Raw genomic sequence first — 25,331 nt, forward strand, 5'->3', positions numbered from 1 at the left:
CGATTCTCATCGTGCCGGCTGCATTTTGTGCCATTGTCTCGTTCTCGTTTTGTTTCAATATGCGCCTTTCACCGTCCATTATCGCGCGCAGATAGTACACCGTCTGTCAGAAGAAACCGGGGAGGGACTATCTTATCGATGGTGATGCCAATTGCCGCGGCAGACGCCTTTTTATCCGGACTCTCGTTGCGAATTGCAAACTGTCGGATCGTTGTTACGTGTAGACGTGTATTTCGGGATGCCTTCGAACGCGAAGGCAATTTTTCTTCATCGGAAGTACCGCATGGGCGAACATCCGCGCAATCTTCACTCCGATCCCTTTTATAAGCCACGGAGAAACAGTCCACCCGGGTTTTCTTATCGAGAGCTTATTTTGTTTGCCGTATACTTCATCTCTATCTTCATTCGGTGTTTTTAGCCATTTACGTAAGGCTGTCGCAATATATACGCAACAACTCGCGCAAATCTCTCGTGATTTCGTGACGTTCTATAAAAGAATACCAAAAGAACATCCCCGCTGTGCAAACGGACATTTGTATGCCCCTTTTTATCCCCTTCCCGTGATTCCAACGCTATTCCATAGATTATAGAATTTGCTCACCGGCATACATAAATCATACGAGCCTAATGAAGATTTATTACTTCATTGGAGTGTTCTTCGCGGCGCGATGATCTCAATATTTCAGAGAATATTTATGTAAATGTTTATGTAAAGTCAAATTTTATTATTTTACACACACGCTATACGTGTTTGAATGTATCTGTGGGATCTACAATTTGTAACGAAAACTACCTTACGGTGGTTTTATTTAAGCTCAACGTGAAATTTGTCGATACATTCGCTCGTAAAACGATGCGATCAAAGGGAATATTTTATCGTTCAGCAAGATTGAAGTTGGCGAAATTATGTCGATCGCTCAGGATTTACACTGTAACTAGGGTCTACATGAACTTTGGTATTTTCGAGATACGCTGCGCCATCCCTTGCCCAGCACGAGTTCCTTTATCAGGTCGACATGGCCGTTTTCGCCGGGCACATCTCTCTTCTCGATAAAATTATATTATTATCCCGAGAAGCTCTGTGCGAAGCGTTGACGAAAATGCAGACTGGAAAAATATCTTTGTGCGAACGAGAGGCGCCTCGATGTATCGTCTTATTTATCGCACCATCGGCGTTTCGCCTAGAAAAACCCTGATAAGACTTAGGTCTGCGAAATCGTATCAACCACGGTCGATTTACAATTTGACGAGAGTTCGCGAGAGACCGCTCACGCCGGTCTACGATGTAATCCTTGAAGGAACCTGGAAGACCCTTCGTGGGTTACCCTAAGCAGATTTTACCGTTCAGCCCGTATACGTGTGAAAGCGCGAGCTTCTTAGTCTAGGGGTTGAAAACGCGGTAAAACGCTAGGCCCGATACGAAAATTTTTCTCCGCTCTCGTCTCTCTTTCTCTCCCCCCCCCCTCTTCCCCGCGACAAAGAAAATAATCAGTACTTTAGATAAGTCGCTGGGTTAAGACATCTCGGCGAGATGGAGCCTGAAGAAGTAACGTATAATACCAGGATTTAGATAATACCAATGGAGAAATTGCGTTTCTCATAAAATCGCCCGAGTGCAACTTTCCCTTATCGTACAAGAAGACATGAAATATTACTTCTGTCATTTTTCGCTCGTTTTGATGCGTGCTATTTATATTAATTGCGATTATCTCCGATATTGTGCAAGGGAGAAAAATTGTTTTTAAACAAATATAGCAGCAAGGAAGAGACTCCTGCAAAGTGTATTCCTCTCGTGTTTTGGCAGACCCTTCCGCACAAGTGACGAGTTAACGACAGAAATTCCAGACAATTAAATTCCATAGGGGCATAATATTGTAGCTATATAGAACTGTTATTGAAAATGGCTGCAAATTCTATAGCGCTATTTGTGCATTTTTATCTTGAAACGAAAATAAGAGAAATTTTTGCCGCGATCGAATGTGGGATGCATTTTTACGCTACGTTCTCCCATCAATTTGCCCTCTATTGCAGCGCGGGCAATTGCATCGTGCGTCACATTCTTTAAATTTGAAATATTACGGCTGAACATGTATGTATCCGCGCGTGTATAATATCGGCTATAAAACGGGCGAGCGTCATTGATATATTTAATATCAACCACATGGACGTACCATCTTTACAAAGGCCTCCCCCCCCTCCCTCTTAAAATCGCGCGGATAAATAATTATCATTATTTTCGCGCGATAAAAAAATGTATCATGTCGTGTGTACATGCTGCAGTATTATATCGCATTACGCATTCGGATCGTACAAACGCCCGCATTATACATTTATAGTGAACAATTGGATAATTGACGGAATGCATCAGTTGATATTAAACACAATGGCGTGCGTACACGAACGTAATTAACAAAAACAATAGCCAGTATCACGTGTAATTAATACTGGGAATGTCGCATGTCAGATTCCGCAGGATTCCAAATTCACGGTGCCTCAAATGTGTCGTTATACTGTAATAATTCCAACGCAATGATCAACTTGATAATCTTAATAGGTATAAGGTCAAGATTAAACATGACGCAGCGCGTGTAAATAAGATAATATAAATTGCGAGAGTCCGTCTCAAGGTGTACAATGAATTTTCGTTTGAATAGTCATGCGTAATATCCGGATTTATTAATAAAGCAACTTCCGAGGAAATTTTAATAAAAAGATTATAAACCGGCTCTTCAACTAAAATTGCGTTACTAGGAAAACGGTTAATAGTGTTAAATAAACAAGTGGGAGGAGGGGAGAAAGTTCAGAACGCCTGTGGAAAAGTAAATGAAATACAATAATAAAAATAACGATAACGGCGGCGAAATCTTTTCGCTTGCAGAAGCGATTTCGGGACGATCGGGATCTTGTATATCCCGATCTAAATGAAATTGATATCCGGTAGAGCGTATCCGTCTCTGACGCTAACTCGGGTTCGGCGCGATGCTCATCGGCTGCCTACAAGGCGGAATATAAGAGAGGATCCAGGGAACGCGTAGAAAGGGGATTTTTCGTCGGTGGGTAATAAAGGAGGGACATGGATGGAAGGTGGACCGTGGTTAAGCAAGCCGGACGCACGGGACACGCGAAAAAGCCGAAAACGATGCGCGGCCACGCGTAATTGTCCTCGACTCTTCAAATTGGAGGAGAAGGTCTCCGCGCGCGCGAGACGAGTTTTGGCGCCCGGACTTTCTTTGATTGAATTCCATGTCGTTGACTTTTCTGGATTCCACGTCCTAGAACGTCGGTGATGCGCACACCAAATCCGTCACCTGCACGCTCGAGAAAGTTTCACGCTCGAAAAAAAAAAGGGTAACAAGAGTCTCAATGGTGACAAGAGTTTCGCCGGTCGCGAAAATTCGCGATACCGTGTTGAACGATAGAATTTCATTATTATCCGAAATTATTAAACGTCATTTCTCAACGCGACCATTCACACACCTCGTCATGTCAGCCGCGCAGTAGTTTAAACGATAATTGATCGGACATTATTACACGTGTTCGCTTTACAAAGCGAACAGAATCAAGTATTTGATTAATCGCGGTTGGAAATAGAGCGGTAACAAATTCTTACGTAATTGAAGTCTTGAAAAAGCGTGAGACTTTGCGGGAAGCCCTATTTTCATCGCTTTCATCGATATCGCCGTTGCACGGGTCGCCATCGGCGTCGTCGCCTTCAGGTATATTCCAAGTACAACGGCGGAGGAAGGGTGGGCTCCAAAGAAATGGTATAAGAACGCGGCTCGCCCGTGTACCGTTACTTCGCAAATTTTGCCCCTTTCAGAAGTTGGAGCCCCGGTAATACGCCAAGTTGTATACGCTGCACCCTCGATATCATTGTTGCCGTTAGGCGGCTAATGAGAATTTACAATCCAGCCAGTTCAGCATTTGCCGTTATTATCGCTTCACCGAACGCTAATGTTTTGTTAATTAAACCATTCTCGACGAAACCTAGAGACACAGAGCCTCGCGATTTAAGCGGCGTCCTCCGTCGCGCGTATTGTGTTCCCCTTTTAATGCGGCATTTGAAATTAATGTAACCGCAGACTGCACTTGACGACTCTCCCTTAATTTCCGTAACAGCGCGCCATTGAATGTGACAAACATTCTTCAACTGTCAACGAGCTTTATCTTCGCCGCCGTCGCGAACGCCGAGATCAATTCTCAACGATTCCTCTCGCACGGGGGACGGAAAATCGTTCCTGCCGCGTTACAATTAATTTATCTTACGCGAAAGCCATTAGCTCCCTGGCCGAGCGACTGAGTTTACTACGGATCCGCGATCTGAATGCGAGAACATAGCAAAACGTGTCGCGATTTCGCATGCCGGGCGCGGCGCCGATTAGTTTTTCAGCCGGCAATTTGCGACCGTGGCGGAAAACTCCGATTATCGGCGCAATGCGGAGTGGACCGCTTCGTATGCCGCGGGGGCTCGCAGGGCAATCGGGGAAAGGTTCTCCATCGTGGGACGCGCCGAGGGATTTTAAGGGCGGCGCGCTGGATATAATGAGCGTTTCGAGCGAATCTCATCGCGAGATAGGGGCGCGAGGGCTACGCGACTACCGCCGGCAATTAATCAAAGTTTCTCACCTCTCCACGCGAAAATGGAAACTTGCCCTCGTGGCTACGAAGCCTCCCTCCAAACGTACGCGCGAAGGGGACGCTGGAATGAATCTGCACCTTTTGCACCTTTCGCATCTAGAACTGTCGCAATTAATGAAAATATTTGCGCAGTACACAAATTAGAAGGCTTGTGCGTACAGATCAAATAGTGTTCCACTATTCGGACTAAATCAGAGAACGGCTTGGTATCATTGAAATGAAGTTTAGAAACCAGAAAAGCCAAAAAGATTTTTCGTCAAGCTTCTAAATTTAATTTCAATGATTCCATGCTGTTCTCTGATTTAGTCAGAATAGTGGGACACTGTCGGTCTGTACACAAAAGCCACATAATTTGTATATTACACAAATGTTTTCAGGAATTGACAGTTCTAGATGCAAAAGGTGCAGAATCACTCCAGGCATCTGGCCGAACGTGCGCCGATAATCCGAAACGCCGAATGGAACTTTAATAGATATCGAGAGTTATGGGGGCAAATTATACGCCCGCGTGCTTCGATGGGGATAAATTTTAACCCGCGACTTCTCAGACGTTAATGTACACGTTGACGCTCGAACGATAGCTAGCGAAGGTTTCGGGCAAGTGTTGCCCCTTGGGACGCGAGTGTGCAGTTCGAACAATAAATTTCAACGCTTCGTTATTATGTAGCTCACGACGAGCTCGTTGAAACGGAAAGCAACGTGGCATATATTTGAATAATGGCAATACTGGATGATACGGGGTATGGCTTTTGACATCGTTGCGCAAAGAAGCGACGAAGGCTCGTTGAAATATTAATCTTCGGGAAAGCCGACGGCGCGGATGTCACACAGGCGGGATACGCGTTTTCTTTTTAGGATCGACAACCGCGGTGCCGCGCGACGGCTTGTCTCGCGCGCGTTGACTTTCGGAATAAAAATTTTAGTCCGATTTCCCCTCCGATATTGAATGCTGCGTGCGTTCTATCGCCGAGCGTGGGCCACGCGAGAATTTGAAACACGGGCAAATTTAATGTCGCGCCTAAACTTGATCGCACATAATCTATACGTCCTTGGGGGGGTACAGAATCAAACAGGTATTTCCGCATGTGTGTGCACGTTGCGTAGATGTGCACTCGTGCGTGTGCACTTCGGGTTCCTATCGAAATCGCGAATCGATTGTAACGGAATTTCAACGAAAATTCATGCGTACCAGCGAGGAGTGAGAGAAAATTCCGCTGACATTCATTATTACGTCGTCGACGGATTTAACATTTTTCGAAAAATATTTTCTCAATATGCGCGGCACAATATTTCGACATTTATAAACCTCTCACAATATTTATTGACGTTACAACCAAATAAGGTCCATTATTGCCATCCAGAATCATTCTTCTGGTTTTTCATTAAAACTTTACCTCGCAAACGAGATGATATTACACATATGTTGCCATCCTAGAAGAGCTCTCTCTGTCCTAGCTACACATTTTTCTCGCCACTTTTTCAATGGACGACAACGTGATTCAGCAATATGCTGATCCCCTCGCATTACGTAGGCGATATCTTGACATGCGAACGTACGTGCATATAATTATTCATGCCGATAATTTTCGAGGGTCTTCGAAATTTTTCAAGAGGGAATTCGCAGCGAGGAAGCAGCGTCTTCAATGGAGTAAATTCGTGGCCGTGGCATTTTCCCCGTCTCTCCGACACCTCTTTTCTTCGGGCAAACTCCCTGCGCTGACATTTCGAAACAGAAATCTTTTGTGATAACGATCCTCGCAAATGTACGACTCTTCCGTAGCTTTTCAAGAAGACGATCAAACGATGATTTCTTGGAGAATCCATAATGGAAGGTGCAAGAGAACTGTACGGCTCTCGAAAGACACAGAAAATGTGTTCTTTCGATAAATAAAGACTTTGGCACAAAGGAGTTAATTTTGCTTGTACCTCCGCTAAAGCAAGATGCCTCCAACTTTTCGAGCCGAACTCTTCAAGTTTCCGCCGCAAATGCCGCCGCGTTATTACTCGTTAATTTCACCGTTAGAACAATATATCGGCGCAGCGACGCTTTGATAATGTTGCGCAATCAATAATTTATTAGCGTTGCGGTTGCGTGCATTAATAGACAAACTATTCCCCCGTAATTTGCTCAGGGGTGAATTCAAGCCCCTCTGGCGACCCCGTTAAAAATGTTTTTCAGGTAAAAGAAATTAAATTCGTAGCGGTTGCTGGAATTAAATCTCTCATAGGAAAATTAATAATTAACCTTCAGCTGGTTACGCCAAACGTGTACCGTCCCAAGATGAAAAAGTTTTTATGGCGTTATGTACTATTTAAAATTCATGGCTACATTATACCGACTTGTCACATATACTAGATGAGGATGGCGGTTTAGCTTGCAAATGGATGCCGTAATTCTAAATGTAATTCTATATTTCTTACAGTTACCGTCGGGCTGGATGGATAAAATGTGCTAATCCCTTTGCACAAATGCCAAATTTGTTTCATTTACTGGCTTTAACTGCATCTGCGCTATTCTGTAAACTTAGCGCGACGGGATTTATTATAAATTCGTAGAAACCCTATTTGGCCTCTTGGTCTCCACTCGCCTTTCGTACTTCTATTAAGGCGCAGTAATCTCTTTCGCAATGAGTTTAGATTAATTAACAAAATGCAGTAACGAATGTCTCTCATAAATCGCGATTTCCATTTCACGTTAACATTAATAAGTATAGGAAATTAACAAAAAGTCCCTTTAACATTAATAAATATAGGGAATTGCATATCTCAATTTACACGTTATATATCGTTGCAATATTTTGACGCGACTGGAAAGATTTGAAAAACTCAAGGAGTAATTAATGTCCTCTGTACTTGGAAGCTTATTATTTAGGAAACAAAATATCCTCTTGTCGTAGGTTCATCGAGCAAATTTACACGTCGCGTTTTATCGACAAAATGTTGTGACGTCGGGTACGCACGCGTATACAAATTTTTTTCAATTGCGCATACCTTAATAAAACGCAACTTGAACCTTTAATAAATTACACGCATTTGTTTTTCCGCAATGTATTATTTGCCAGATTTTAATACGCGCCAACAAAATGTATATTAACTAATTCATTCGGATTCAATTTCCCGAGCAATTTTTACCCACTTCTTTATTCAATTTCGTGAAATTCCGGCTTGCGCGTAGCCCGCTGATGTTACATCGATGTCCTCAAGCGAGTTAGGGTGAAGTTTGATTATTCTTTGTTTCGTTCTATTTTCAGAATCTGCAAAACTTGTCGCTCCACACTCTTTGCCCGTTTAGTTCTTCCTCGAAAGTACGAAAAGCCGAACTGGGTTTCTTTCTAGAACTTTCCCCGGTCGAGGATTAGTTAAATTATCGATAGCCCGCGGGTGGTCTTTCGGCATTTCGCGCAACGCGCGTCCACTGGCGACATATGCATACATAAATGCACCGAACACGGGCAGAAACGCATGAAAAGCGTTTACGTATGCGCAGAGATGAATCCGCCAGAGACATAAAGACCCTTTGGGGCTCGCACATAATGAGACTTGCCCGCGATGTCAGCTTTGAGGATGAGAAGTCACGCAAGTTCGAACTTGGCGAACAATCCGAAATTTATGCACGCCTCGCTGCATGGCAATGTCGGAGCACGAATTCGCGTTAAGTGAATTATGTCCTCCATTTCTGAAGCACAGCTCTCCAACAACGTTCACGCATATTGAGTTTTACATCAATATTAATCAATAGACATTTGCACTTGTACACACGGCGATATATACTTTTTTTTTTTATTTAATTTAACCCAAAATTCGGTTAATTGTCGATTGTATATCAAGTGCAGGATGTGAACGACGATAATCGTGACAACTTTACAAATTAATGTGCAAGACTCCGTGTTTCAAGAGCTCTTTAAACAATCTTTTAGGGAGCTCTCGTAAGTCCTTTAATTTAAGAGACTCAACAGTTGCCTTCAATTCCCGCTTTTAACTACTCCGTTAAGATCACGCACGTCATTCGGTTTTGTACACGGGATACAATGCGTCTTAACGATGATACGTTATGAAATTTTAAAAGGATAGCTCGCCCATTCGCGATTATCAACGTCAGTGAGGATTTCGGGAAAAAAAGAAGCGAACGGCCTTTACGTCAGTTTTTCTGATGAATTACGAACTTTCCCGTTCACAAGTGCTCGTTAATTGCAAAATACACGACGACGACGATGGAAATGCATAACGTTACAAATTTATAATATTAATATACGTCGTAAAATTTCGACTCGCATCATTGCAGATCCAGTTGGAGCTCGACAGGTGTTGTAACTACTGGCGACCGTCGCTCCATTAAATAAACGCCGCGTATGCGCAAAACTATTTAGGATTTAATGTTGCGGAGGCGTACCACAGTGTGAACTTTCAAACGCGCGGTAATTCTCGGCGCTTTGCTTTCATCCAAACGCGGACGAAACAAAACGTGGGCTTAATCGCGCCGCGTTCGTGACCAAACCGCAATTCATTACCGCCGTTTGCTCTCCCTCTTTTAGGGTAAACACGAGGTTCAGTTTGCCTCGTAAGCTGCACTCGGTATGCATTCGCCAGCGCACTCGCCAATTCGCTGGAAATCTGCCCGAATTTCAGGCGGCCGTCGGAGCGCGAATCGAACCGGAATGGACTAACGAATCTTTCCGGGTGCCGGAAAGGAGACTTCTCTTTCCCGTCGGGCCGCTGTGACGCGGTGGATCTGGCGACAGATCATTTCGACAGGCGGCAGGTTCTTTTTCAAACGGACAAAGTCTAATCCTAAAGTATTAGAATAATCGTGAAATATTTTAGCGAAGAAATATGGAGCCGACATCACAAGAGCTCCGCCTCCGGCGAACGTGAAGAATGTATTCACATATGTGCGCGTCATGACTTCTCACTCGACGAGACACATCGTGTGTGTCGAAGCGCTATCGAGGATGCTGGAGATCTCACTCGATGTGCTGATTTCGCCATTTTCGAGCGACGCGGTGCAAGGCGCACGCGGAGACATAAATTATAACGGAGACGAGAGGACGATAAAAGTGAAAAAGCAAGATCTGTCTGCGTAGTGATCTCACGCCATTTTGTTAGCGTCTGTAGGGTCGTTACAATACGTTACAGTCATAGACATAGTAAAAATAGACCGAGCGTAAGGTCTGAAATCTGAAGATTAAGGGGATGCTGTAGTAATTCTGCACTTTTTGCACCTTTTGCATCTGGAATCGTCAATTCATGAAAAAAACATTTGTGTAATATACAAATTATGTGGCTTTTGTGTACAGACCGACAGTGTCCCACTATTTGGACTAAATCAGAGAACAGCATGGAATCATTGAAATTAAATTTAGAAGCCTAACAAAAAATCTATTCACTTAAATGAGTTATAGATTAGGGTCCCTATAACTTATTTAAGTGAATAGAGGCTTCTAAACTAAATTTCAATGATACCACGCTGTTCTCTGATTTAGTCCAAATAGTGGAACACTTTTGATTTGTACACAAGTCTTATAATTCGCGTATTACACAAATGTTTTCACGAATTGACAATTCGAGGAGCAAAAGGTGCAAAAAGTGTAGTATTACTCCAGCGTCTCCTTCAGTAGAAAGAAACTGACAATAGATACAGTGATGAACATAATGGTTGCAACACTTGGTTTCCAGTGAGTTTAGGAAACGTGCATTTAGATATTCAGGGTTACATTTCAAAATCATCCCCGAAGAATATTTTACTCGATGGACGAAACCATGTGGAGCGTTCTCGATCTACTTCTCAAGTAAAATTTTTCTCGAAAAAAAAAATGTTTTGGAACGTAAACCTGAATCTATAAGCGCGCGTTCCTAAACTCATTTGAAAAAGTGTCGCAACCATTCTGTCCATCACTGTACCATGCACTTTTCTGTCTCTAACGAGAAGAAAGAGGGAGTGTGAAAAAGAGTGGAGAGACAATTGAGCGTGTGATTAATTTTACACATGTGCGTACATTATATTTGTATACGTCACACGTCTGTACCTCACTGCGCAGACGCGAATAAAAAGAGAAAGCGAGAGAAATCCTTTTCTACCTGTTCTTCAATGCTTACAAGAGGGTACACTCGGCCTATTCTTACCATGTCTTTGATTACAACGTAAAGAAGTATCTTAATTGGACTTGTTACATTTTTGCTCAGTATATATTTACGCGAGAACGCGAGACCCTTCCAACGTCCGAGTCGCTTGTGCTGAAATTACTCCACCTCTGAAATGCGCGGAATATGCATTTCGCCCGTTGATATTGTTCTTCTTTTAAGCGGCTTTCATTGGCGCGAGTCTGTGCAACCTCAGGACGGGTGCGAGAACCGATCGCCGTCGTTAAATTTCAAAGAGCAACGCGAGCGAGCATTACGAAGAGTATTTCGTACGCGCTAGAAGGACCGTAAACTGTTGGAACGCGTATGGTAGTTGGGTCGCGCTGCCAGAAGATATTCAAAGCTGTTTCGAGGCGAGGCATCTGACAGCGGCTTGTCGCCGGAGGACCATGCGATGTTGTCGCGCAGACGGAGAATTTGCGAGCTGCGCGGAGATTAGGAGTAGTTTGAGAGGCTTAGACAGGACGCCGGTAGCTCAGAGGCTTAAAAATCACAAATCCGAGATTAATCGCGCACGCTCTCTGTCGTCAAGTGCGAGGTAAATTATCCATCTCACGCCTTATCGGTACGTTGACGCGTTCTCGCGGTATCTCGCCCCCTCCCGCCCCCTCTACCCTGTTATGCCTTACATTATGCAAATCCATACAGTGTTTCCTTATATCGCGCGTTACGCGGCATTCTCGTGATAACGTCAAAGTAATCGCGCGCGTGAAGCTCTTGCATATCTCATCATACGCCTCGCATAAGCGTATTATAATACATGGTATCGCACAAACGTGGGTCGATTTTTCACGGATTACGACAACAGACGCGCGGGGAACGAGTCCCGAGCGATATTTCCGCACGGTCGATTCTCTAATAGCAGACTCTATCTCATCTCTGCCGAGAGGTCTGATCACCACCGGGTAGGCACGGTGTGATTTAAGCACCGGTGCAGAAAAAATTGGTAAAAAGTTTGCCGATATACATAGATTCGACGATCCAAGTTTTACGCAGAGAGCTGTACGCTCGGTCTATATATTCCGCAGATTTGACCAGCGGAGAAAGAAGTAACTCCGCTGAAATTATTATTGCCTCTGTGAGCTTAACGTCGCTCGTGTAACGAGGTAACCGGTGACGTCAATAGCCATCATCTAGTCGTGTTCCTCAATTTTTCGGCGGGTACCGTTTCCAAAGCGTTTAAAGCGATAGCGGGAAGACGGGTGCGGGCGGCAAGACAAGAGGTCCGCTGCCAATAAACTATAAATCTCAGGCTGGAAGCCCCGAGAATCCCGGCGCAACGTGTCGGCGACAACTGGGAGGATCTGAGAAATTTGCCCGGTCTTTAATTCTCGCTTCCTGCCCCCGCTTTTTCCAACTTAACGCATATTCGACGAAATCCTATTAACGTCTCGTCTATCTTGTTCCAGTAGGTAGTCAAACAAAATCAAGAGTACCGTGCGTGATTTTAAAAGGCGCACTAGTGCGCACTGAGCGCACACTAGGACTTGTTTACAGTCAATTCTTATATTCAAGGATCGTCCTAAATATCTCTTGAAATATTTCGTGGCCAGTAAAATGATCTGTATAGCAACCACGCGGATCATGCGTTGGCCAAATGCTTTTTGAACATGTATTTAAGACAAAGTTAAATATAAGAATTGACTATAAACAGGCCTTAGTGTGCACTCAGCGCGCACTAGTGCAGGCAATCGACTTCGTTATAGTTTTAAATTTATGTCCATTGCGAAAACTAATATCTCTGCTTGGATTTGAACCCGGATCTCCCTCTTTAAAAAGAAACTCATAAAATTCTTCGGGACGCCGTGTTGTCCCACGATTACGTAATTTTCAGGGCGAATTTTAAGAGAAAATTCCATGTATCTTTCATCGCGATGCTGCTACGATCGGCTTCGGTTGACTTACGAAACGGAATCGATTTGCGAGTAGTCGGTATTTTTCAATATTTACCGGAACAAAATGTATAACGGAGTAAGCTGATAATTCATTCCGAGTTGTATAAGTTAAATTGCGTTGTTCCAATAATTTCTTGCTGCCGGGATTCAAGACAGAGTCGAATGGATTTGGTACGATTTCACGGAGCAGTCCTGTATCGGTAATCGGACACGGAAATCAATTGCAAACGAGGACGGTAATGATGCGGAAGTACAGAATTGTTTCAAACGGAATCAGCATTCATTTGTTCTTGCGTTAATTCGCCTCTTCGCTGTACAATTTTTATCTCGGACTTGCGCGCCGCTGGCATTCGTTTTTCAGCTTATTAAAACCTAACGTTCTGTGTAAGACGAGTTCATACTATTTAATTAAAACGCGTTTAAAAGTAAACTGCATTTTCTCGCATGTTTCACCAACGTCGCTTAACTTTAATCTCACAAGCTTAATTCATTGTTTGTCTCTTTCTACTGCGGCGTCTGCAATGAGATTTTTAAGACGTAAGATTTAAGACAGTGACCTATCACCATCGAATGTGAGGTCGTAGACTGGTTCTAATTCAACGCTGATTGGTCGAATCTATGATTTGCGACGCATGCGACGATACGATACGATCAATGTAGAACTGGCCTAAGGGAACAGTTGGAAAGAAACAAAGGATGAATTAAACTGAAAGTTAAGCGACGTCGGTGAAATCGAGCCTTAAAAACTAAAATGCCGCAACGGTTTTCTGGCTAGAAACTCACCTTGGTGTCATTGTAAATGAGTCGCAGACGGAAGCGCTTTAAGATATCCAACTCGTTGACACGCTCGACAGCCAGTTTGGCCGCTTGAAGCTCGCTGGCTCCTTCCGGTCTCGACGAGACCCTGTGCGTCATCTCGAAAAGTCCTAGGATAGTTACGTTTATCTTCGCTATCGGTTCCGCACTCGATATCCTCGCCGTGCCGTCGGAAAAGTTCTTGTCGCGCGTCGCCTTCTCGAGCTCACTGCCCGTGACGTTCGAGGTCACCGCGAGTCTCTCGTCAGGGGTGGACTCGATCACCGACAAGTGTCCTTCCGGTACGTCGGTACCGGGCGGCCGCGACTCGTCACGAGTATCGTTCCGCCTCGCGTCCATCTCCGTCGTCCCCTCGCCGACATCGTCCGCCTCGTCCACCTCGTCCGCGACGTCGTCGGAGCCGTCGCTCGTCTTGCGAGGAAGCACGTCTCTGCTGGGGCTCTTCGGTAGGTCGGGAAGCACGGTGCTCGGGTACCACGTAGATGTTTCTTCAAGTACGTCCTCCTTATGCGGGCCGAAGTGCCGCCTGTCAAACTTTTCGACTTGCACCGACGGCGGCGACTTGTGATTGATTTTTACGGGAAATTTCTGAGAGCCCTCGAAACCGGTGAAAGGCGCCTCGCTGTCGATGTCGATATCGGTATCGCTGTCGTTGCCAGGCGCCGTCGATATTTCGCCCGCCCGCGCAGAACGATCCTCGTCCTCGTATCCTCGATCCCCGTTGGATTCCTCCGTACCGAACTTCTTTATTCTAATTACCGACAGGTCGTCGTCGTCGTCGTCGTTGTCGTCCTCGTCGCTCGACTTGGAGCAGGCGACGTTGCGACAATTCGCGGGGCGAATTGCCGCCCCGCCGAGATCCGGGTCGACGCCGGTCCGATTCCCGATTTCCGAAATTCCGCCGAGTTCGACCTGGTTCTCCATTGGGACGGCGCCCACGACGTCCAAGTCGTCAATCGCGATTGCATCGACGTCTGAATCGTTCGCGCTCGCGAACTCATTACGAATAACGTCATTTATTACGGTACCGTCGCTCTCGTGAAGCCGCTCGGCCGAGTCGCTCTCGGAGCCGCGCGCAATACCGCCGCCCCGATTATCAAGCGCGTAGGTATTGCGGCGGCTTAAATGAGTTTGCCTAGCGACCCAGAAGCCGACAATCCCGCGATCGCTTCGATCAGCCGCGGGAACGTCGCGGTGCTGCGGCGCGGCGTCAATATCGCCGCGCGAACTCCGTCGGCCCGGATAATCGCTCGTGCGTTCATTCGCGCGGCTGGCGGGAATTTCGGCGAATAAATTATCGGCGCTTAGACCCGCTCGCTCCGCCTCGGAGCTGGCTCCGCCGCCGCGATCCCGCCGACTCCCCGTCAGACGACCGACACTTGAGGCCTCGCGAGAATACGATCGATCGGTCGGAGCCTCGATCGACGCGTCCTCGGCGTCCTCGGGTAGATCGCCGACACTCGGGTGAGATCCGCCCGAAGTCGCCAGGCCCGCTTCGTTATCACCGTCGCGAAATTGGACCTCGTTCACAGCCCGATTCACCGATGCGCGACGAGAAGTAACTTGAAGCGTCGGCACACCGCGCCGCTTCCCAAGCTGATTGCCCAACCAATTGTTCGCACTTTCTTCGCGCTGCTTCATACTTTGAGAACTGATTCCGCCGCGGACCCGCCGAGTGCCCGCGGGATCGCTTAATCGTTCGCCAGACTTCCGTCCCGGGTAATCGCTCGCGGTTCCAGAGCGCGGTTCCTGATCGTTAACGCGACTCGCGAGAACGTCATCGTCGGGGTAGGCCTGCTTCGTCACCGACGGATCGGATCCGTCACAGTCCCTCTGAGTTTCCGGCGAATCGCCGGAATGATCGTCACTGGCCACGTCGCTAGCACTTTGACCGGCCATGCTTGAAGCTTCGTTTTCGCGTTGCATCCATTCCGGGATCACTCTGGGAGCGCCGAGGTCTCTCCGCTCCGGGTATCTCCGTACTTCAAAGTAACGGGGCAGCGCGCTCAGGTCACGGCTCTGGGGCCTCGTCTTCTCGTCGCACGACAGGGCTGTGCGGAGAGAGGTAAGGCCGAGAAGGAGGAGGGTCAGGCAGTGGCGTGCCTGGAGGGCTTCGGAGGAAGAGAACAACAGGAGGAGACGAGAGAAATGCCACCGCGTGCGGACGCGCGTCATAATCAGTCGTCGATTCTGTGACGACTCCAGGCGCTCTTCCGGTTCCTCCTCATCTGCAACGAAAAAAAAGAGGGGACCGTGTCGTGAGAGTCCGCGTCGCAAGATGTGTGTCAAATCGATAACGTTACACGCGCCATGTATTACGTGGGTCGTAAGCGCGATTGAAAATAAAGGTTTCTTTTCGCGGACAATCAATTTTCGCCAGGCTTGATTTTGACACGATCCCAGTGGTTTCTGGAGTTTGTGTAATGTCGTACATACAAGTCATTTTTCTCAGGCGTTTCCTCTACGTCCTCTACCGGCGAACGCGACTGACGCTTAGGCCCGGCTTCGCCAAACGTCGTTTAACTTCGACGTTGGTTTAATTCACGTTTGTCTCTTTCTAAAGTAACAGTTGGAAAGAGACCAAAGTCGGATGAAGCTAAGCTTAAAGCTGAACAAGGTTGGTGAAACCGGGCCTTAGACGGTAGATAATTCTTCGTGTGCACGCAGAATCGATATCGAACCGGAGTGCTCTTTTTATTGCGTTCTTTCTCTCCATCTCCGAGATCGAAAAAGTACTCGCGGATAAATCAGGTAACTCGCCAAACTATTTGAGCCTCTCGCTATTTATAGGCGAAAAGTTTATTCACTTGTGGCACAGATAACGCTCTCCACCCGGCATCGAGAGCTTCCGTACGTCTCGCGCAAAGGGAAAGTTCCGTCGTTTTTCCGCCTAAGTAAGTATTTTACATTTAATCCGCATTCGCTCCCGTCTAAGACCCGTTTTCGCGACAGGCGGTGCGCAATACGCCCTAATTATAATTCACGATAATTATCGGGCCACGGCGATCGTGACGAAGCCCGGCCGTGTAATTGGAAAATAAAGTAATCTGCTAATGGAAAATATTCATACGTAAATTCCCGACCGGCTAACCCGATATCACGCCAGGCCGATTTTACACTTGGAAGATTCGACGTTCTCGATTCCAAATGTAATAGGCTTACGGGAATGAAATAATTTCATTAAATTGGCAAGCAAGCACAAATGAAATTCAGATGGCGGTATTACGCCCCGGGAAATATAACTGCGACACTGTATTACATTTACGAGCCACTTTGGGGGCTTCTCTTTAATTACGCTAAGAATTTAAAGCTCACCCCCGTATCAGGACTCGTTAATCCCGTTTCTTTTTTTTTACGGAGACCTTACACTTACGCACGGAACGAGCGGTAATGTGTAGACTTAAGGGTTTAACGTGTACACATTATTTCTCGGATTGCACGAAGACCCGCTTGCACTAAGCGTCGAGGCCAATAAAAATATCAAGTATTGCCAGGGGTGTAACGTCGTTTGTAACGATATTCATAATATCTGACTTGTAATTGAATAACAAGTAGTCGATATTCATCTCCGCGTACAATGGAACGTGCGGGACGTCTAACGATATCGGGGCGTATTTGAAAATATATCACGGGGCAAGATTGCGAAAGAAAAGCGGTCAGAGCTAAGCTGCCGCAGTAATTTGATTTCCATCGGCAGGTAATGGGGTCTCGAACGAGATTAGAGAAGTCTTCGGGCTGAACGCGTTTTATCCGCGTTATTATTGCGCGGTCAAGACGGAGTGCAGAAATAGAATTCGTATTGACGCGACAATCTGGAGCCTCTGCGCAATTGTTACTCTCGGAAAGTCAATCAGCGGATTATCACAGAAGAACAGTGAATGATCGTCGAGTTATAAGTAGAGAAAAGTTCTCTATTATGAGATCGAATTAACGTGAGATTAGTAGTAGGTTTTCAATCGCAAATCTTTTTTTCGCAACGATCACACGATCTAACAATCAATTTTCCACTAAACAGATTTCACGCCAAGGGCAATAAATTCATGCTGGAACCGACAGATGATGCCTCTTAATTTTGCAGAGACTCCTCTGTCTCATATTAGGAACCTATCTCATAGGGGACTTTCAGTGGTACACTTTTAACTGCAAGTCAATGAGTAATCACTGTTTTCAGTGATAATCCACTGATTGACTTTTAGAGAGTACAAATACAAATTAAACAACACACAAGAATGGCCAATGCGAGTCTAAGGCAAGATGTAGATAGTCTGTACTTGTAATTGATTAAAAATGTGAATTCATATACCGTTTCTTTCCACACCTGTCCTGCGCGCCGGTTTCTTTTCGGACATAACGCAGTTTTCTTACAGCTGGAGTTATTATCGTCAGCAAATTCACATATTCAAATCGATAAACGATTTGTAATTGTATTAACAATGCTGCATTTTAGCATTTTTAGACGCTACATTAGCATTCGATACCCGTACTGTAAATTATTCCTATTGCGAAAAATATTACCTCAGCCAGGATACGAACCTGGAACCTTCCTCAATCCGTGACGGGCGTCTAACAAATACAAATTGTTGCACGATCAACAATCGTCTACAATTATGGCAAGCCGGGGCTCGGAGGTAAATGTCCAGCGGCATTTGCCGCTCCTTTGTCGCAGCCGAAAGATCCATTAAGACGTAATATAGTTACACGGTAGTATCGTGCGCCAGGAACACTGTTAGCTCCAAAACTTTGTTACGAAGGCGCACGAAATGTTTCGAGACGCGCGGCTGTCGACCCTTTCCTCCTCTTCTTTTTACATCGCGCGACGTGGAAGAGGGGCTCGTGGATTTACAGCGGATTAGCGCGAATCTGACGAATCAGATCTTGTAATTTTGTCACGCTACTCTTCTCGTTTCGGATCGGAATCAACGAGATTTTCGGGGAACGGCGCCCGCCTCCTCCGCCGAAAGAAGCGAGTCGCTCGTTTGGTGAAACATACGTTTGCTCTCTCAGACTGGAAAAACTTGGCCACATAATCTGCTTAATGCCGGCACAATGTGGGAACAACCGCGGTACGAGAATCGCAAAGGGTAGCTTAACGGGCCGGCTAACTTTTCGCTCGGGCAGCGAAATTGTTGACCTCGCTTAAATGTTTTAAACACATATTATACAACTCGACAACGACGATACAGCGAGCTTAAATAACAAGAGAAGTGCAATTAATTTATACGCACACGTTATACCCCTGGCAATCTGTTGCTCTCGCAATTTTTGCCATGAAATAACCCTTTCGGAAGACATGCTCTTTAAAAGACACAAATGAAAGTTAAATTACATTCAAATAAATTGGCCCGTCTTTCTCTCTTTCTCCTCAACAATATCCAATCCAATCTATCACACCGTTTTCATCAGATTTCCATTACGATTAGATGATACCATACGTATACAAATACACATAAAGTGCCTAAAAGCTCGACACGTATACTATACGTCAGATTTCAAACGAAGTTAATATGATCCAATGACAGCTAACAAAAAGAATGATAAATGGCTGGAAAACATTAACGTCGGGAATGCCGGTAGGGAAGGAAAAGAATATATTTCTCCTATAAATACATCGTTTTTTTAAGTCGGCGCGCAGTTCTCGTTTTCGAATGCCGTCACGATAGGTGGCATTCGGGTATCAACATTAGACTGTTTATTACATAGACATGGTAAATATAGTCCGTTCTTATATTTAAGATCATCTTAAGTATACTCTTAATGTCTTTTTAACCAATCACAGAGTATTAGCCTCTTAAGACAACACTTAAGATGATCTTGAAATAAGAATCGACTATGAATACCGGCCTTACACTGAGCGTTCCAGTGAATAAGCTGAAGCTTGTGAGGAGAGAGAGGGAGAGAAGATTTGAGAAGACTTTCTTCCTCTGTCTTACACCATCGTAAAAGAAGAGAATCGTGCCTGCGCAGTACTACACAGGCGTGATTCTCCCTTGTCAGGATGGTGAGACAGAGAAAGAAAGTCTTCTTAAATCTTCCCTGTCTCTCTCTTCACAAGCTTCAGCGTATTCAATGGGACGCTCAGTCTATATTTACTATGTCTATGGTTTATTACAATGAATATTTCCGTATGCCTCGGTGGTCGAATTGGTTGAGAGGCCCGCCTAGTGAGAGGAAGGTCCAGGTTCAAACCCTGACTGAGGTAATGTTGCTCGCAATAAATTAAAAATACGAAATATTTAGATACTAATACCCTGCCGCGGCTCTTAGTCCTTTATTCCTTTAAGTTTTTTGTTTGTGCAATTTTATAGCGCACGAGTCTGTTCTATTCTTCCCTCTGATTCGTGATACAAAGCTTGTCAACGGAAAGTGAAACACTCGCCTCTGAAAAGAAATTTAAACGAGTCTTAGAGTGATAATTAATCTAAGACAGCATGTACAGAGGGCCAGCGCGGTGGCGAGTGTCTCAATCGTGCGTACTCGCTTTTCACATTGCACACTTTGGTCCGTTTTAACACCCTCCGCTGTAACGAACTCCATTTAGTCGTACGCTATTAATCATGATCAATACCCTCTTCCGCCCTTCCTCCTCGTCGATCTTATAAATCATTTTATATTTATGAGGCGCCAGTTCTGGACCCTGCCATTATTTACTCCACGTTGGCCGGGAATATTATCTTGCTCGCCGCAATAAAACTAATTTTATTTCGACGTTCTCGAGCGAAGGGTAGCACCGATACTCCGCTACGGACTCGGACTGACATAAGAGCGGAAGACACGAGGCCCCGCGGAGGGGTGGATATCCGTCGAACCTGACCTACCGTAAATTGCGGTCGTGCGTCCCACGTATGTCTCGGCGAAGGGCGGGCGGGTGATTCAATTCGAATGGAGAGACGGTGAGTGATGTGTTATATGTAGAGACGGATAGTTCCGGTATTTACGTCGTCCATACCGGAAGTCGGGGGATACGTGAGGTGTGTCTGATCAAGATATGCCTCGGATGCCTCGTGGTGTCCGCGGTAACGATGCCACGACAGTCGAAAATAGTTTCGGATACCGCACTCGCGATACTCGCAAATTATGTATTTGGCAAATTATTTTCAAGTCCCGCCGCGGCTAAACTTCGGCGAAGTTCGCCGTGAACTTGATTCCTGTGCGATTATTCTTACGAGTCGTGGGGGAGGCGGTTGTCAAATCTGGAAAATCATTTCCGAAGGTATCCAAGTTAAAAAATTTAATAAATAAATTATTACGGGGAGTTTGCCATCTCTGGTATCCGGAGTCCCTAGAGGAATTTCTTCGAAATTATGTGTGGGACGTGAATATTGGCTTCGCCAACACCTACTTGAAAGCTTACTGTGATAAACTAGATTAATCAACCGGGGAATTAAATTGAATATTTATTACAATATATTAAGTGTGCAATTTATAATTAGATTGCGTCTTAATGCACGATCGCGTTTTTTTTTTATATTTTTGCTAATAGGAAATTTCGTCTAATTTGCCACTGACATTCATCTTGTCGAAATACCTTCATTAGCTACTGTAACGTTGTTTTCTACACATGTGTCTCCCTTACGATAAAATATCCCGAGAGCAGTACAATGCGTAACGGATAATGGAGGTAACCAGGCAACTAAAAGAAGGAGAAAATGCAAAGAAGCCGCACGAGAAAAGATTAGAGGGATGAAGAGATCCAGACCTTTAAGTAACCTACAGAGAACTCCATTCTCCTTAACGATTGTAAAAAAAACATCTCAGAAAATTACTTTTTGTTAAGCAGTTAACGGCGGATTGAAGGTAAACGTAGAAAAGATTCCATCCGTTTTATCTGTCAGTCTTAAAAGACGTAACTTTCGTAATATATCTCGACTGAACTTTAGATTTCTTTAAGTTGGCTCATTTTTAACTAATTAATCGCGATCGTGCGGCTCTGATTTTATGGTAAAATATGGTAAAATATAAATTGCAACTTTTGACGCTAAAACCGTCGGTCGACGTTTTATTATTTAAATTGAAATGGTGAAACGAACGTGACGCGATGCTCGATACGGAAACATGTTGCCAGATTGATGCGTCCTGATCTCTAAACTTCTCGACAGACGAACGTGGCGTGTTTCGACGAGACAGTTTCTATAGAAACAGTAGACAAACCCGATATGTGACTGAGATTAAATTTGAGCTTACGGTTGCGTCAAAGTTAGTCAGATAATCGTGGCTTACGAGTTGTAACAGTTTCGCTTCTCGATTCCTTGTCTCGCGTAACGTGCGCTATTTTGCGAGCCGATCGGCATACGTTTCGATTGGATCATTTAAGTTCAGATCAATAGAATCGAATTAATAAACGCCGAAGATAGTCAGCGACGTTGAGCAATTTATTGCGTCTCCGTCTTCGGCATTGTCTGATTTGCAGCTGCGAATATATTAGCATTTTAATGACACAACTTAATTGAATCGTTATTTATGAGAAGCTAAACGACCGATCGATATATTTTACCGTGCCATTGATACCCGTCGTGCGGTACCGGCCCTCGCTCGAGAAAATGGAAAGGCAAACTGCTGCTGAGGAAGTTTACGAAAAACGGTACATTGGATTTCAATGGCCATCTCACGTGCTACACGAGCGCCCAAGTTTTTAGCGCAGTTTGCCCCAAAACACTGAGAAGATGTTAAGTTTTCCGACGTCGGCGGGATCATGCCAGCAGAAGTTTCGGACGAAGCGCGCGTCTTCTCACGCACGAAGCAGCGAGGAAAATCTGAGAGAGAGAGACGTATGGCCCTCAAGTTTGTTGCCGGTTTTAATATTCCGCGAGAGGAAAATCAGCAAAGTTAAGGGGGGAAAATGATTTCGTGCGCTTAGGTGACTTCGCGAGCATTTAAGCGGTAGATTACGCGAGAAACGTCGATAATTCCGCGTTTATTATAAGCGAGCCGAGAAGGTTACGTAAATTCGTTGGGCAAGTTGCGCCAAACGGAACGTGCTCCCCTGGCCGACGAGATCGCGCGATCATGCTCGAAAATTGAATCATTGTTTACGTAATTGCTCTACCTGTCGTCATCATAATCACTATTTCATGACACGTAGCGCTGAAGCACGTTTCGATATTAATAATAAACAATTTGCTAATTGCCGGCACTGCAACGTGAAGTCGCAATCGCCGTCGGGCTGTTCCATATTCGCGCGTACAAATTGTTAGCACCGTTGATTTCGTTCAACGAAATGCGCGCGTTGTCGCCTGGAAATTTCTGCCGATACTCGTCGAGAGGTGCCTTCGACAAACGGATTCCAGAGACAGGAGGGATTAAACACCCGAGTATTTATTGCGCGCCACGACGGATAAAACGCGATCCTACGAGAGCTGTTAACGTCAGTGCTCTGACCGCTTTAAGGCGCGCGCCCTGAAAAGGTAAGGTAAAGCGGATAAGCACGCGAATTACCGTAAAGTTGTGCGGCATCCCTCTCCTGGCCACATTTCTCCGCGCACGGTTTCACCGGGAATTGATTCTCTTTGCTAACTTTCGCAGGCGGGATTCCCTTCCGATCACCCTCGTCCGGGCGCAGCGGCGCGCCGTTTTTAACATGCAACAGGGACCAGCATCCGGCGCGGTCCGGCCACTTCGCGCGACTAGTCTCAATGGACCCGCGACCGTTTCGGGAAAGTGTCGCTGAAACTCTTCATCGTAGCCGGTCGAATTTGTGTATCGCACGACACATCCAATTTACGCACTGGACCGTCCAATCGAGCTTCCGCCCTTTGATCCTCGCAGGATCGCCCTCTCTGATTGTTCCACGGTAGCGATTGTATTTCAGGATTACCTCGACACTCGCCGGCTACTATCGTTGTAATTAAATATTTTCGGAGCACTCTCTCTCTCTCTCTCTCTCTCTCCTCTCTCTCTCTCTCTCTCAAGATTATTCCGAACGATTAAAGCAACATAATTAATAGCTGGTCTCTCATAACCGGCGCCGCGTAAATAGTTAAGGTGTATCTTCCGTGCATCAGTATTCCGAGTGACGAATCTTTCATGAGTCCTCGATTGCCTCGTGTTCGCGGATCGCGTTATTCGCTCTTCGTCGCTGTCAAATTCTCGACGGGACGACAATCGCCTCAGTCCCGGCGAAGTGATTCGTATTGCACTGGCGATGCCGTTTTCATAAAAGTTAGCGTGGAGTCGCAATTTCCCGGACTCAATTTGACGGGTAAATTAACGGAACGGCGCGTCGCGCCCCTGGAGCTTGTTTTAAACATGACGCGTGTGCCTCCGTCTAAATTGCCAACTGTATTTATCGTCTCTTTTCTCTCCCCCCTCTCTCTCTCTCTCTCTCTCTCTCTCTCTCTCTCTCTCTCTCTCTCTCTCTCTTTCTCTCTCTGCCTGAAATGGCAAGCGTGATGATTTTCGTTTTTTTTCCCCACAACGAACTTGCTCTCGTGGTGCTCGAGGGGGGAGGGGGAGGATGCTGACGGATGTCTCTCGGTACCGCTCTTGCTCGGAGCGATGCACCGCGAAGGAGCAACCGCGTCGCGTGGTGGCGGTCCGCGCACTGTTGCCCCGTAATATTCGCCAACCCTTGTCTGCCAGGAGGAGTTTTAGCGGCGGTACCGGCTAACGCGCAGCCGCCCGTGCTTCCTACGACCCTACGCTCGAGTGGATGAGAGGTAGCCCCCCTCTTTCCTCCTACCCCTCGGCTCTCTCTCTCGCGTAGATCCTGGATCCTTCTTTCAATCTCACCCGCGGAGAGCGTGGCGCCCGACGTCCGCTGCATTATGACATGACACTCGAATTCGTTCGGTAACACACGCGAGGAACTTTCCCTCCCGAGGTCGACCGCGACCAAATTTTTTTCCCACCTTCGTCCTTCGTGGCCGCGGGACCGGCGCGGCGGCTGGACATCGTATTCCGGGACGAGTTTGTATATTCCGGCGAGAGGATGAATTATTAATTGACGTGATTAATTCTGGGCTAGGATTTTGAACCGTAATTTAGTGACGTTAATTATTTACAGAGCTACATGTAATAATAATCACTCGGCACATTTAGATATCGCCGTATACAAAATTACGGGGCTGCGTGAAATATAAATTGCTACCTTCATTATAAGAATTTTCAATTTGTCGCGCGCTTTTACGATCGTTAGAAATTATTAAAACTTGAGCCCCCCCACCCCCTCGCCATTTCCCCTTTAATGAACGAGCCAATTTCTTAATCAATGCCCGGGAGCAGATAACGCTGTCTATATTAGAGATGTACGGAACGTCATTTGCCATTCGGTAAAAGCTTCCTCGATATTTTCGTGTTCAAAGGATGACTCCTTAAATGTCTCGATGGAGCTCCTCAATTACCACGGCCGCCTTGAAAGCTTTCCCTCTTAATCTCACGGCGATTAAGTTCGTCTCGGCACGGTTGTTCGCGTAATGAGAAGTGACCCCTGCCCCCCCTCCCCCCCCCGTGAAAGTTCCGGATGGCAGTCGGCACGAGTTTAGGTCTGTAGATCGCCGTGGACGAAAATCCATTAGGAAAGTAATAAACCTTATTCTCCTCCGACCGTGCGCCCTCGAAGCGTTCGTGACAATAAAGTACGCCGGGACGAAAACGCTTCGCGTACGCACGGCGGTTTTCGCGATGGCTCACGCACGCATCGCGCCGCTCTTCCAATTCCATCAACGTTTCCGAGTTTGAAGGACGATAAGAGCGCGGCGGTTGTTTCGCCGCAAGTTTCGCCCGCTTTATTTTGCCGATAATTTACTCGCAGCGAGAATAAAGGAGCCGCTCAGCCGCCCTCACCCCCGCGGCTCGAGATGCATTCGTCTAATCTCGCAGAAATGAGCCGTGGGAGCTGGATTGTTCTCT

At 45.9% G+C, this 25,331-nt stretch overlaps 1 protein-coding gene across 1 annotated transcript in view; it reads right to left on the bottom strand.

The window, feature by feature from the left end:
- The window catches only part of LOC105567863, a 43,134-nt gene extending 19,977 nt beyond the window's left edge, over positions 1–23,157 (bottom strand). Inside the window, exons 1-2 of the mRNA XM_012023092.1 lie at positions 22,920–23,157; positions 13,455–15,715 (exon numbers count right to left, since the gene is read on the bottom strand). Of these exons, the coding sequence (XP_011878482.1) occupies positions 13,455–15,662 (2,208 nt within the window). The 5' untranslated portion in view covers positions 15,663–15,715; positions 22,920–23,157. The remainder of the gene's footprint in view (positions 1–13,454; positions 15,716–22,919) is intronic.
- Positions 23,158–25,331: the final 2,174 nt, after the last annotated feature.

This window comes from Vollenhovia emeryi, unplaced genomic scaffold, assembly GCF_000949405.1.
Source record: "Vollenhovia emeryi isolate VEMERY1.0 unplaced genomic scaffold, V.emery_V1.0 DF939133.1, whole genome shotgun sequence".
NCBI classification, from domain to species: domain Eukaryota; kingdom Metazoa; phylum Arthropoda; class Insecta; order Hymenoptera; family Formicidae; genus Vollenhovia; species Vollenhovia emeryi.